The sequence below is a fragment of the Cibotium barometz genome, chromosome 49, assembly GCF_041138505.1.
Source record: "Cibotium barometz isolate CiBa-2024 chromosome 49, ASM4113850v1, whole genome shotgun sequence".
Taxonomy (NCBI): domain Eukaryota; kingdom Viridiplantae; phylum Streptophyta; class Polypodiopsida; order Cyatheales; family Cibotiaceae; genus Cibotium; species Cibotium barometz.
The window spans coordinates 4,899,314-4,912,925 of record NC_141094.1 but is presented as its reverse complement, the minus strand read 5'-3'; the positions used below and the strand labels follow the sequence as shown (position 1 = coordinate 4,912,925).

Here is a 13,612-nt window from a genome sequence, read left to right as displayed (position 1 = left end):
CTGACAACAAAAAGGTTGTTTTAAGGCCTGACAACAAATAAAACTTTTGAGAGACTGATTGTCCCATCAATTGAGAACAACCTTACCAACTCCTTTTACCTCATATACAAGGAGTTATTTGTGCATGTGACTATTCCTCCTTGAAGAGTAGATTCAAGTGAGGAAATAAATCACACTGAGTGTTTCAAATTGTATAGGTTCTAATAATGCATAAAAAAGACTAATATAGACTTATTGTATACACCTAAGCAAGTATTACGATTATCTTCTTGAGAGTTTTCTTCGAGAGAGTGAAAACCCTGTACAAAGTTATATTATACGATGTCCTAAGCTTGAATTATTTGATGTATCTTCTAGCTCGGCCACCTGGTGGTGTGAGAGAAGAAAACACAGACTAGAGTTTATTCTCCACATTCCTATAGTGAATGTAGTGGTTACAAGCTTGCATGGGAGTTATCATCTCAACACTATAGAAACACTTTATGGGTGTCTATGGACTAACCCATGGGCATCTAGCATAAGAGGGAACTCACATGAACATACTAACCTGGTTGCTTATCCAAAACAACCCACAAGGTGAAATAATAGGCATGTAACCTTTCAATTAGTCAATGAGCATGCAAAGAAGAGCTAATCAAGTTCTCTCATAGACTAAATCAGAACTCCATCTTGGATTCGTAATTGACTTTTCAAACAATCATTGCTGGCTCGCTTTTTAAGTAGATTCAGATTTTGGTACTATAAGACCAATGTAAATTCCTACTTCTCTAATCAAGTCTTACACTAAGAATCTGATGTTAATAATAAACAGAAAGAACTGGTAGGACATACTCATTGCCAACAAACAACGAGCTTCTTTTTTTTTCATTGTTTGAAGAGTCATGGCAATATTATTACTATAAAGAGAATCTCGATCATAATTTGAGAAAACTTAGAGGTTTGAGATTGCTTGAAGGTAAAGCTTTGATCTTAACTCTTCAATAGGAAAGTCGGCATGTTGTACCTGTCATCATTGCATTTTATAAGATGATTAAGATAGATGCACTACAATCATGGTTTGAAAATAAGTCTAAGATCCACTCTAAGAGCCATTGTCAACTCAATCATTTAGTTTTACTTTCATGTAAAGAATTTTGTACTCGCACCTTAGCTAGAATAGCATATAGTGTTGTCCCTTGGTGTTGTGACCGGTTAGCATCTAATACTTTGAGTCCCATGTGCTCTAGAATGTGCAATATGTTGGAGAAAGAGCCTTGCATTGTCTCATGGCAACCAATGATGATGTTGATGATGTTATCTTTGGCAAGTGTAAGCTCGATATGGGGTTCTTCACGGTTTGGATCATGATTCCAAAAATTACTAGTTCGCCTCTTCATTGCTTGAGTCTGAATGGACTTGATTGCTCTTAAGCTGCATGCTTTTCGTTGTAAAAGATGGAGTTGTTTCTCAAGAGAGCCAATGTATGCGCAAGTGCATTCGATAAGTAAGCATCGATCGGCAGACTGAGAGATGATGAGAAAGAAAGAAAAGTTGAACTCACAAAGTTAACAAAGGCAAGATGCTTTGCTAAATCGGGGCTAAGTGTTGCACAATTTACACTATAGAGATTCAGAGTTTGAGCTTTAGTAGGAAAACACCTTATATGATGTGTATGACGATGGCAAAAATATACTCACGGATGGTGCTTCGCTTGCGGGAAGCAAAGCACGCAAGCTATGGAAGAGGCGAGTTATTCGTTTCTGTCGCGAGCATTCCGAAGCCACCACGGATGATGAAGATTTGCGACGTGATCTGGGAGCGTCAGGGAGGAGAGGCGACATGCAAGCGCGTCGAGCGAACGCAAGCTGCTCGTCTTCGACGTAGGATCCGTGCTTCATTGAGTTTAGGTCTGCTGCTGCAGGAGGTGCGATACTGCTGAGATTTACGCAGGAAGGGGAGGAGTCAATGGATTAGAAGGCCAAGCTGGATGATCAGTTTCATAACTAAGAGGGTCGTATCAGACCAACTGTGCAGATCAAGCTCACTTCGAGCTGTGAGCGCCTGATCATGCAGGGAGCTATGATAAGCAGCCCGCCCGCCCCGCGGCCATGGCAGCGGATGTAATAGAGTGCGTGCCCGCCCAATTGTATATAAAACCTCTCCATCTGTGTAGCCACTCCAAAATAATGCAACACCTGCTCCTTGCCTCTCGGGAGAATTTAAGTAGTCCACCGCTACTTCGTCTTTTTCCAAAAAAACAATGTAAACAAAAAAAGCGTTTCTTTTAGAGCTCGCGTACAGTAAGAACATTTCTTTTTTTTTTTAAAAAACAATTGGAAAAAAAAACGCACATCACTACATAAATCATATTTCAAATAATATGGCTTCTTTGAGATTTAAAGTGTTAAAAGATAAGGATAGCCGAAAGAGCTAATGTAGTACGTTGGTAAGAATAGGATAGGTTACTAGCATTGCGGTAGAGCAATTGGTGAAGCGTGTATGTGTTTGGGGCGTAAGGCCTCGTGATCGAGTCTTACTTCCAGCTTAGCTCTCATCCGTAAAAAGGACACTGCTTGGTACAAATAAAAATCTCGCATTACAAAAAAAAGAAAGAATAGGATAGGTGACCTACTGGGTGGTGGTAAGTGCTAAAGATATAAAGTGTTAAAAGATAAGGGCAGCCTAAAGAGCTTATGTAGTTCGTTGGTAAGAATAGGATACATCGGGCCTCGAATCCTCTTTTTTGTTAATTTCCTTTACACACATATTGGGTGGTACTTGGAAGTGGTAAGTGATGTGCTAGTCAATGTAGGAAAAAGTTTACAAATCCATTGCCATGCATTAACCTTGATCCAAAACTTCATGGGCATGCATCTTCTTCTATAAAGCAATAGAAAGCATCCTTTCTTTTTTATTTTTTGGCCTCCGATGTGTGGCTAGAATGAATGACGTTTTTTCTGATATCAATCCATATCTATCTCCACAAGAAATTTATCTTCATCTTTATCCCACAGATGTTGCCACATGTAGACGGGCTGGTAGGGTTGACCAAAATAATACTCCTTATAGGTGAGATAATAGGTTGCAGCCCTTACTCGATCATGGACTTTATGCCAGAATGCAACCTGAATGGCTTGTCGTTCCTGATTGAAAGGTAAGTTTCAGGCCACTCTCCATTTTTATTTGCACATTATTACTTATAATTAAAAATTAATTTTGCAAACATGAAAATTTTACATCTCTTCATTCCAAAAAACGTATTTATGTACAAAGAGGTTTGCCATCAAGCCAACAATTCTCAAGTCTTGCTATCATGGAGCACTGGTACATGCAAATAGACATGCCAACCAAATGCGCTCAGAGGCATGCTTGGCATTAGGAATCGTTTGGACTTTAAAAAGGCCCATCTAACTAATTATTAAGAAAAACAATGGGCTAGCCAACGAGAATGTTGGGATTCCATGTCCATGTAGCATAGATCTATTTGGAAGATTTGGTCTCAAACCTCTCAAGATCAAGCAAGTGGAATATAATATTCGAGCCCCACATTTAAAAAATAGAGAGATGTTAGATGTACCTTGTGGTTCTCACCTCAAGGGGTGCACTACTAAGAAACCCTATGTATAACATGTGTTCAAGGGGTATTAAAAACACCCCTTACCTGTGAATTTTTTATGAATACAATGACCCCTTTTTTCTTTATAGATTTATGGGTTTTTTTTTCCAAATGCATTTTAAAAATCCCTTTTGTAAATATATTTATGTAAATCTACCTTAAAATATTAAAGTAAAAAACCCCTTCATTTGAACTCATGTGTTATACTTACATATTTTTAGGTGAACCCCCCGAGGTTCTCACAAAAAGTCACATGGGAGTTTGAATTACGAATTTCATTTCATATCCATGTTTTAATGCTCAACTTTCTACTTTCGAGTTTCCCCCTTTTACATTTCTCCCCTCTTCCATTTTCATATCCATGTTTTAATGCTCAACTTTCCACTCCCCCCCCCCTTTTTATATTTCTCTCCTCTTCCATTTTTCCCCTTTTTCTAATAAGAAGGAATTCAATTTCACCATATCTCATGCTTCTTTGCTTCTTTCTCTCACTATGATAAGGAGACAGCTGATGTAATAGAGTGCTTGCCTAAGAAATTTATTAAAAGCAAAAAAAGAACACAAAAAAGAAAAATATATAATAATTAAAAAGCATTAATAATATATAATAATTAAAAAGCATTAAAAAAGAATATAAATATGTAATGCGTGCATCAACATAACAACCAAAAGAATTGTTAATAAGCATTGAAAGGGTAACTTGAATGCAGGTCATGGACTTCATTTGGATTGACATGAGCGTACCCTTTGTTGAATGCAAACTACATGGAATGGTACTATCAACAAGGGGAGTTAAGTATCCCACCTTTTCAGACCCACTCATGTTATTTATACGCGACATTGGGAGAGAGATGCTACGAGAGTGCATTTGTTAACTTGTTTTGTTTGCAATTCCATCCCATTGCACCATGCCCTACTTGTAAACTTCGCATGCTATCTGTAGCATCCCATTTATGTTGGCATTGCTGCACATGTTTTCGATGCTATGGGACAAGACTACTTGAATCTATGGTAGGAGAAACCCCACCAAGACATGATGACATTAGCGTGTCCTACCTGTCTTAGAGGGCCCTATCAAGTACAAACTCAACAAGAAGAACTTATAGAGAAATGGCAAAGGAGAAAGGTGTTATACACTCACACCATCATTATATGACATAATTTTACCATTTGTTTGTTCCTTTTGTGAGATAGTTTATAGATTTCAAAGATACCTTCCATGGACAAAGTTGCCTTAGTCATTTACTAGTCATATCCATGCCTTTCCATAGTTAAGAGGCACTTACACCATTGCCACGTGACCACCACGGGACTAAATCTCTTAGAACCACTCAATCACGAGGAAAATGACGCTTGTGACAAGGGATTTCATTAACGTCTTCACAATTTCGTGATCACGTTAACAAAACCTGTTATTAACATATTAAAACTTGTGATCACATTGTGTATTCACATGACCTGAGCAATGACCTGCCAAAACCTACTAGTCCCGTAACCCCACCGGGTTTTTTTGTTTCCCGGCAGGCCCGTCGGGAAACAAAAGAAACCCGACGGGGTTCTGTCATGTTTATAAACATTGCCCGACACCCATCATGCAACTTTTGGGGAGATAGTCCTTGTTTTGGGGGCGTGATATCTCTCCTCAAAGTACTTGTAGAGCTCTCGAGTTGCTAGAAGTGTCCTCTTGGGAGGAAGAACGTCCTTATCTTACAGGCTGTCGTCTTTCCTTGTAGGCACTCCTAAGGCTATTGAGCCACTCGTCCTTAGTTCTTTGAATTGGGGGCAGGGTGTGGTTCGTAGCTAATACTTGCGAAGATTTAGGGACAAGGTTGGAGTCATTCAGCTTTGCATTTGAGCTACGTAGGTAATCTACCTCATTCTGCTTTATGAATGGTTTGATGGAGCCAAGAGTACTACTTAGGGGCTTGTATTGGTTCTTGATACTTGATATAGTTTAGAGTAGACAAGGGTCTATTGTCCTATACTAGAGTATTGGGCAAGAATAGATCTTTGATTTTCTTTGTGAATGTTATAGGAGGTCTATTGTCCTATACTAGAGTATTGGGCAAGCATAGATCTTTGATTGTGTAAAGTATCCTTAATTGGGTACAAAAGGCATCCTTCATTGGGGGTGCAATGTGCATTGTATGCATGCTATCAATTATATGTATCTTAATCTTAGAACACACATTTATGCATTCGTCTTGTCGTGATGCTAAAGGTTTAGCAAGGATTAATATTTATGGCTATGTAAGTATCCAAATAAAATAATTCATGGTCTAAAAACTTTCAGTCATCCTTTGCATTTAGCATGAATCATCATGGATATCTTTATTTTCTAAAGTTAAAACAATAAACTACGTGTATGATGATCATCCTTCATTGGGGGTGCAATGTGCATTGTATGCATGCTATCAAATATATGTATCTTAATCTTAGAACACACATTCATGCATTCGTCTTGTCGTGATGCTAAAGGTTTAGCAAGGATTAATATTTATGGCTATGTAAGTATCCAAATAAAATAATTCATGGTCTAAAAACTTTCAGTCATCCTTTGTATTTAGTATGAATCGTCATGGATATCTTTATTTTCTAAAGTTAAAACAATAAACTACGTATATGATGATCATCCTTCATTGGGGGTGCAATGTGCATTGTATACATGCTATCAATTATATGTATCTTAATCTTAGAACACACATTCATGCATTCGTCTTGTCGTGATGCTAAAGGTTTAGCAAGGATTAACACTTATGGTTATATAAGTATCCAAATAAAATAATTCATTGTTTAAAAACTTTCAGTCATCCTTTTCATTTAGCATGAATCATCATGGATATCTTTATTTTCTAAAGTTAAAACAATAAACTACGTATATGATGATCATCCTTCATTGGGGGTGCAATGTGCATTGTATGCATGCTATCAATTATATGTATCTTAATCTTAGAACACACATTCATGCATTCGTCTTGTCGTGATGCTAAAGGTTTAGCAAGGATTAATATTTATGGTTATGTAAGTATCCAAATAAAATAATTCATGGTTTAAAAACTTTCAGTCATCCTTTGCATTTAGCATGAATCGTCATGGATATCTTTATTTTCTAAAGTTAAAACAATAAACTACGTATATGATGATCTTTTGAGTTTGTGAACAAGTTAATGAAATCCTTTCTCATTGTAAAAACTGATTGTACAAATTACCCTACATATTAGAACTGTGGATAAAATTCTCCATATATGAATGCTGACATTGGAAATAACAATAGCTATGGTAATGTCCGAAATCAGAGTGTATGAAAGATCACGCCCGATGAAGCTGTAGAGACGTCAAATTGGTCTAGACAGTAGAACTGTGGGTGCAATCTTTGAGAAGGTAGACAGAATGAGCATGTCAAATCTTGGTCCTACAGAGCTTAATAGTGTTGGCACATTTTCTCCTTTCACCTCCACTGGTATGTTCTCATAAGCATCAAAGTGGACGACGTGCATATCAACTGCATCTGCTTTGACCGCAATATCTAGCTCACTAGGATTTAGAATTGACATGCTGATTCTGCCCATTGCCCGAATTCGGCCGTGACCTTCATACAAACTCTAATTGCGGGCATTACCATAGTTGTTATTTCCAATGTTAGCATTCATATATGGAGAGTTTCATCCATAGTTATGATTGCAAACCTCATTGTTTTTGTAGTTAGACCTTGCAAGATAGTTTCGAAGTAGTTTTGTGTTATGTGATGATCTTTTGTGTTTGTCAGGATAGTTTTGAAGTAGTTTGTCTGCTGCTGCTGATGTATGTTTTGTAATACGTGAGTGACTTTGTTGTTTTTTCATTTGTGTATTCATTGTTATATGCTTGCCTGAATAGGTTATTTGAGATGGAGGACAATGTTGGATCCAGTGACACCTCCAATAGAGTCCAAATTCCAAATAGTAGGAAAAAAAAGGCACCTGGGATAGAGTGGCAATATGCAATTAACGTCGGTGATCGATTATAGATTGGGAGTGTAAGCTATGCCATGCAGTAAAATCAGGTGGGGCACCTCGACTAAGAGAACACTTTTTAGGCGGAGCGAAGAAAAAGTCATGTACCCACCCCTCTGCACCTACAGTGGCCAAACGCATAAAAGAAGAAATTCAAAAGAAAGATGCAAGAAAACATTACACTACTACCGTTAATGTATCAAGGCAACAAGAACACTGTTGTTCTAATCATCAAACTCCAGCTACATCGCCTGCTTGTACTCCGAACATCAATGTGCAACCAGAAAGTAATCTACCTAGTGCATCTTCCTGCAAGCGGAACTTTGACGTAGGAAATATACCCATGCGTCAAACTTCATTGCAAGAAAGCCTACGTCAAGGTCAGCTCGATGATGCACAACTCGCCCTTACTGAAGCGATTTACTTTTCTGGGAGTGCTATGATGATGGTGGCCAGTGAGCATTGGAAGAGAGCATGGAAGAAAATTGGTGAGTTTGGACCAGGGTTTTCACCGCCTACGTACCATGCTATGCGAAATGATCTATTAGAGAAATGTTATGTGCAAGTAAAAGAACATGTACAAAGAATAATTCTTAGAAATATAGAGCTTTCTGGATGTAGTATAGTAAGTGATGGATGGTCCAATGTACAAAGAAAACCATTAATTAATATAATGGTTATTTCACCTAGAGGTGAGACTTTCATCCGTGCCGTGGATTATGCTGGTTCAATCAAAACTGGGACTTACATTGCTCAAGTCATTGGCTCTGTGAGATAGAGGAAGTGGGTGCCAAAAATGTAGTCCAAATCGTCATGGACAATGCAAAGAATTGCACGAATGCATCCAAAATCCTAAAGCGGCACTATCCACATGTTTTTCCGGTAAGCTGTAATACTCATAGTTTAAATCTTGTATTAAAATATTGGTATAAAAGTGATGATACCAAATGGTTTGCCTCAATCGTCGACACTGCAAGCTTATGAGATTCATGCTCAAGAGACAGAGAGTGTTAGATATTTTTCGACCTCGCATTGTCAGTTATGTTAAAGCTTCCAGCGGAGACTAGAGAGAGAGGGGGGGAGGAAGAGACAGAGAGTGTTAGATATTTTTCGACCTCGCATTGTCAGTTATGTTAAAGCTTCCAGCGGAGACTATAGAGAGAGGGGGGGAGGAAGAGAGAGAGAGTCGTGAGACAGATAGAGAGAGAGGAAACATTAGATGACATTTTCAATAGTTTTGTGAGTTCCTAAAGAGAGGAAAATAATGTTTAGTATTGTTTTATATTTTAAGAAAATAGAGAGAGAAAAGGTAATTTATTAGGGATTATGTATATTTTAGGAGAAAAAAAAGAACTCATCTACACACCTATCGTGAGGACAGAGAGAGAGAGAGAGAGAGAGTTGTGAAGTGTATCATGAGAGAGAGAGAGAGAGAGTTGTGAAGTGTATCGAGAGAGAGAGAGAGAGAGAGAGAGAGAGAGAGAGAGAGAGAGTTGTGAAGTGTATCATGAGAGAGAGAGAGAGGGGGGGAGGAAGAGAGAGAGAGATATATATTCATTTTACGAGTCACAACATCATGAAATTAAACTTAAAGACAATATGATGTAAACTTTGATCCATGAAATACTCATGCCGCGTTACCAACCAAGTATCGCATGGATCACACACAATAAAAACAATACAAGCCGCATCAAGCAAATTTACGACATTTTTCTGATCATGTTAACGATCAGATGTCACAATATGCAAAAAACAATATGCACTAGTGGACAACACCAACTTGCCACGTTAACGACAAAAGGCCGCCCGAATCTATGGGAATATGAATAGGATACGGACATACACTGGCCACGTTACCGACCATATGCCCGCATTTGACAAAGGGAAGGGAAGGGAAGGTGACATTGCATAATGATACTAGGCTTGCCGCGTTACCGACTAGTACCGCTACGGCGTGCCATACTTACCATAGGACACAAACCAGCCGCGTTACCGACTATGTGCTCCACGATAAGCACCATTCCGAAGAATGGCCTTACACACACACACCCCTCGTGTGGCGGACCACCCACATCCTGCCGCGCATTGCGACCATGGGCGGCTGTCCACACGAACACACACACACCCACACACATCCACACACACACACACCCACAACTGTCATTACCTGTGTATACTGTCAACAATGAATTCCCAAAGGCCCCCTAGGCCCGTATATATACAAAAATGTAGCCCGCCGGGCTAAATGAGACCCCGGCGGGCCCGCTGGGATTTTAAAATTCTCGATGGGACCGTCGGGTATTGCAAAAATCCCGACGGGATTTTAGCCGGTTACCAGGGAACCTCCCACCGGCTTTTTTGGGAACATGTTAACATGTTAACATGTTAATAACATGTTAACACATGTTATTAACAAAAAAAAATTGTGATCACGTGAATATAAAATCATTGCTTGTGACATATTATCACCACATGCTTACTAGCTATGGCTATTCGATGACGAGATCTTGGCTAAGAAACTTTAAGTAGTTTTAATTTCCATAATTTATCTAACATTTTGGTTTTGTGTGTAGAGTTCACCAAGTTTTATGTGTAGAGTTCACCAAGTTTTATCACTAAAAGTTTTAGAAAATAAATGATTGTAAAGAACAACACAGTCTTTTGCTACTTACACTCACTTTGTGCTATTTCTTTCTTAATTATTTGTTGACGAGTGTGTAAATTAGTTAGCAACAACAATAAATTGGTCTAAATTTCCTATAGTTTTCTAGTTTATTATTATATGCTAGGATGCTTTACTTGAATAGTAATGTCCTATCAGGCTTAGACACAATTAGGATATGCCGAAGGAGTATGCTGACTTCTCTTTAACTTACTTCTAGTACAACCACTCTAGTTTATTATTATATGCTAGGATTCTTTACTTGAATAGTAATGTCCTATCGGGCTTAGACACAATTAGGATATGCCGAAGGAGTATGCTGACTTCTCACTTCTAGTACAACCACTCTAGTTTATATTCTAGCTTTATAGGTGGGTTGTAAGTGGGAGGGTTATAGTTTACTTTAATATTCTTACGATATTACAAACTTAAAAAAAAAACAAAAAACAAAAAACAAAAAATAGAAACCGAAAAACAAAAGACCAAGAAGATAACCATCGCCATGCAAAATGCTTGGTAGGCCCTTTGGACACCCGTGAGACGATGCCTTGGGGCTGAAGCCTAGGTCCTCATGGGGTGGGACCTCGTGTCTAAACAATGATAAAAGGGTTAGAAGAGCCAAAGAAAAACAAACAAAAAAAAGAAAAAAGAAGAAAAATAGTATTGACAATAAAACATTTCCCTGCCACATAACAACTTCACATATAGAATAGATATGATTGGGTTGGTTTAACTAGAAAATAATATAGAGACTAAGGTCATAACATTTGTAGGCATGCTCTTAATTCATGTTTATGTTTTGATAGATTGGTCCTATTCCATAACCTAGCCCAAGCAATAATGATTCATTTTAGTAGTAGCAAACTTAATAGATAAAGACGAGTTGTATTTGTGCGATATGTGCATGTGCAATTATAATTGCTATGTTAATGTTCATGTTTATGTGTCTACTTCAATAACATTTCACTGTTGGTGGTCTTCTTGTCTTGTAGATCTAATGAAGGCTGGTCTACATGCAATTTCCTCCATATGGCATCAACTTATCTTCACCAACAGACACCGAGGACGGAATCTACAATAGGAAGAGGGGTATGTTATTCACCTTGGTTAACATGATTTTAGACACCACTCGGAAACCACAAACATGCATTATACTCATTTGCACGAAGTTTGACCGCTTAATTCGATGGTGCCCTAAAACCTGTCTATGGCCATACGTGACATGTTGCCAAGAGGCAAGAGGTTCCCAAGGATAAAGAATGAATAAGGTACTATGAGAAGTGTATTTTCATATTGTAGAAGGCCAAATTATGAGCCAAGATTTGCATATTGCATTGGGCATCTTGAGTGGACACACTTTGAGTGAGTGTAAGCACTATTACCTTATATATATATTAAATTTCTATCATAATTGAGGAATCTCCCTACTTTACTCTATTACTTGTGTTTAAGAGCCTCTTGTGATTAGCTAATTAGTAAGCTTGTGGTTATCTAATTAGTGAGCGTGAGAGGTGAGAGAGAGTGATTACCTCAAGACTACCCTTCTTGGGCGAGGAGAGGAGAGAGAGCCAAGATTCCCCTCCACGGACGAGCCTTAACAGTTTTGATATCTTCTTGTTCTTGATATTCTACTTGAGCTTCTCCTTTTGGTAATTCTTGCAGAAGTAGATGTTAGCACCATATTAGATAATATGAGAAAAATCTTGCATTTTGGGAATTTTAAAATTGAGAGGTTTCATATAATTTGGCAAATTCCCACTTAATGTGGGGAAACATACATAGGCATAGAGATCCATATTTGTAAGTTTATTGATAGATCATGTAGGAAGGTGGTGTTAAAAAACATCATAACGAGGAAGTGGTGTTTGTCTCGTGCATAGACCTTCATCAATTAGATTCAGCATTGAAAAATATAAAATAGCCAAATATCAACACTTTCAAGTCAAAAAGAACATCATAGGCACAAATGATGGTTCGTATTAAGTGCAAAAAAAGATACAAAAAGCATAACTATAGCACCACAAAATTGAGTCACAATTCTACTACTGCTTAATGGGGGCACCATCAAGGTCGTCCCCGTATGGATCATGCACGCTAGCGAGACAGAAGCCTTCTTGCGCTTTTTTAGCTTCCCTACCTAGTAGCTTGATTCTTGTATATGGCCCTGGTTTTCTTGGTCTCCATGACCAAATAATTGGATCAGCCATTTCCCACACTCAGGGGGTGCACTACTAGAAAACCGTAGGTATATACACATGCATTGAAGAGGTATTAAAAAAACCCCTTCACTATAATTTCCCCCCCAATAAAACAACCCCTCTTTACTTATGAACTAACGGATTTTTTTCTAAAGTGGAATTAAAAAACCCCTCCTGTTAATGTAATCCTATTAATTTTTCTCAATGTATCTAATTAAAAAACCCTCTTGCTGAACTCACGTGGTACATTAACATCTTTTGAGATGAACCGCCTGAGGATCTGCCTTGTTCTCCATCCAAAACCCCTTCCACAACAATCAGTGTAGGCCTTTGCATCTATGATACCATTCTTCCTTGCACAAGGTCGCAAGTAGTGTATCAAAAGCTTCTTATAGTTTGGTGACATCCTATCCATATCAATCTCCGATTTAGCCATAGCAAGCCAAATGGGATAGATGTCTCTATTATCTAGGTGCAACAATATAAAGTCCCCTTGCTTAACATCATGCATTGGGTTGAATTCTTCCCTTGGTTTTTCTGGTTGAGGGCCACAATAATGATCATTGTGCTCTTTGTAACCTAAGAATCTTTTAGTATCCATTTGAGCATCCACATCATCCAGCTATTGGGAAGATTTTGGCCAAAAATTGTATACAATCTATCCTCTGATGCTATTTGTTTCTTAAGCTCTTGGATCACATTATTCCAATAATCTATCATAGGCCTATAATATCTTGGCACACATGAACCATTTCTAAGATTTTGCCAAAATTTTATGTAAGATTTTATTCCTAGTATCACATCTTCATGCCCCTTTACATACTCTTCCATTGGCAATAGAGGTGTATTTCCTAGTGGTAGCATCAGTTTGCCTTCATTGTCTTTCTTCCATAGTGGGATACCTCCCCGACTAGGTCTCCAATCAACTATAGTCTATCACCATATGCACTTTATATTGCATTATCGGTGTGTCCTTCTTCATGAGGAACCAAAATCAAAGTCTTTGAGTGGCCTATAAGTGCTTCTTTCCCATCACAATGGTAGCTATTACAATATCTCTTGAAGTTGGGGACTTCTGTAAGCAAGAAGGGCGCATGAGAGGAAGTTGGGGTAGTCCTTAACATATCCATCAAATGTGGTAAAGTAAAGTCTAGCCAACTCTCAA

The 13,612-nt window shown here is 38.2% G+C and overlaps 1 protein-coding gene across 2 annotated transcripts in view; it reads right to left on the bottom strand.

Annotated features, from left to right (window-relative positions):
• Positions 1-857: 857 nt before the first annotated feature.
• Positions 858-13,612, bottom strand: part of LOC147610218 (transcription factor ORG3-like) — a 57,262-nt gene continuing 44,507 nt past the window's right edge. Inside the window, exons 1-3 of one of the 2 annotated variants that reach the window (XM_086786307.1) lie at positions 1,677-2,080; positions 1,146-1,502; positions 858-1,003 (exon numbers count right to left, since the gene is read on the bottom strand). In XM_086786307.1, coding sequence (XP_086642433.1) covers positions 932-1,003; positions 1,146-1,502; positions 1,677-1,877 — 630 coding nt within the window. In that variant the 5' untranslated portion in view covers positions 1,878-2,080 and the 3' untranslated portion in view covers positions 858-931. Of the gene's footprint in view, positions 1,004-1,145; positions 1,503-1,676; positions 2,081-13,612 lie in introns of those variants that run through there. The other variant, XM_086786309.1, reaches the window with a different exon arrangement.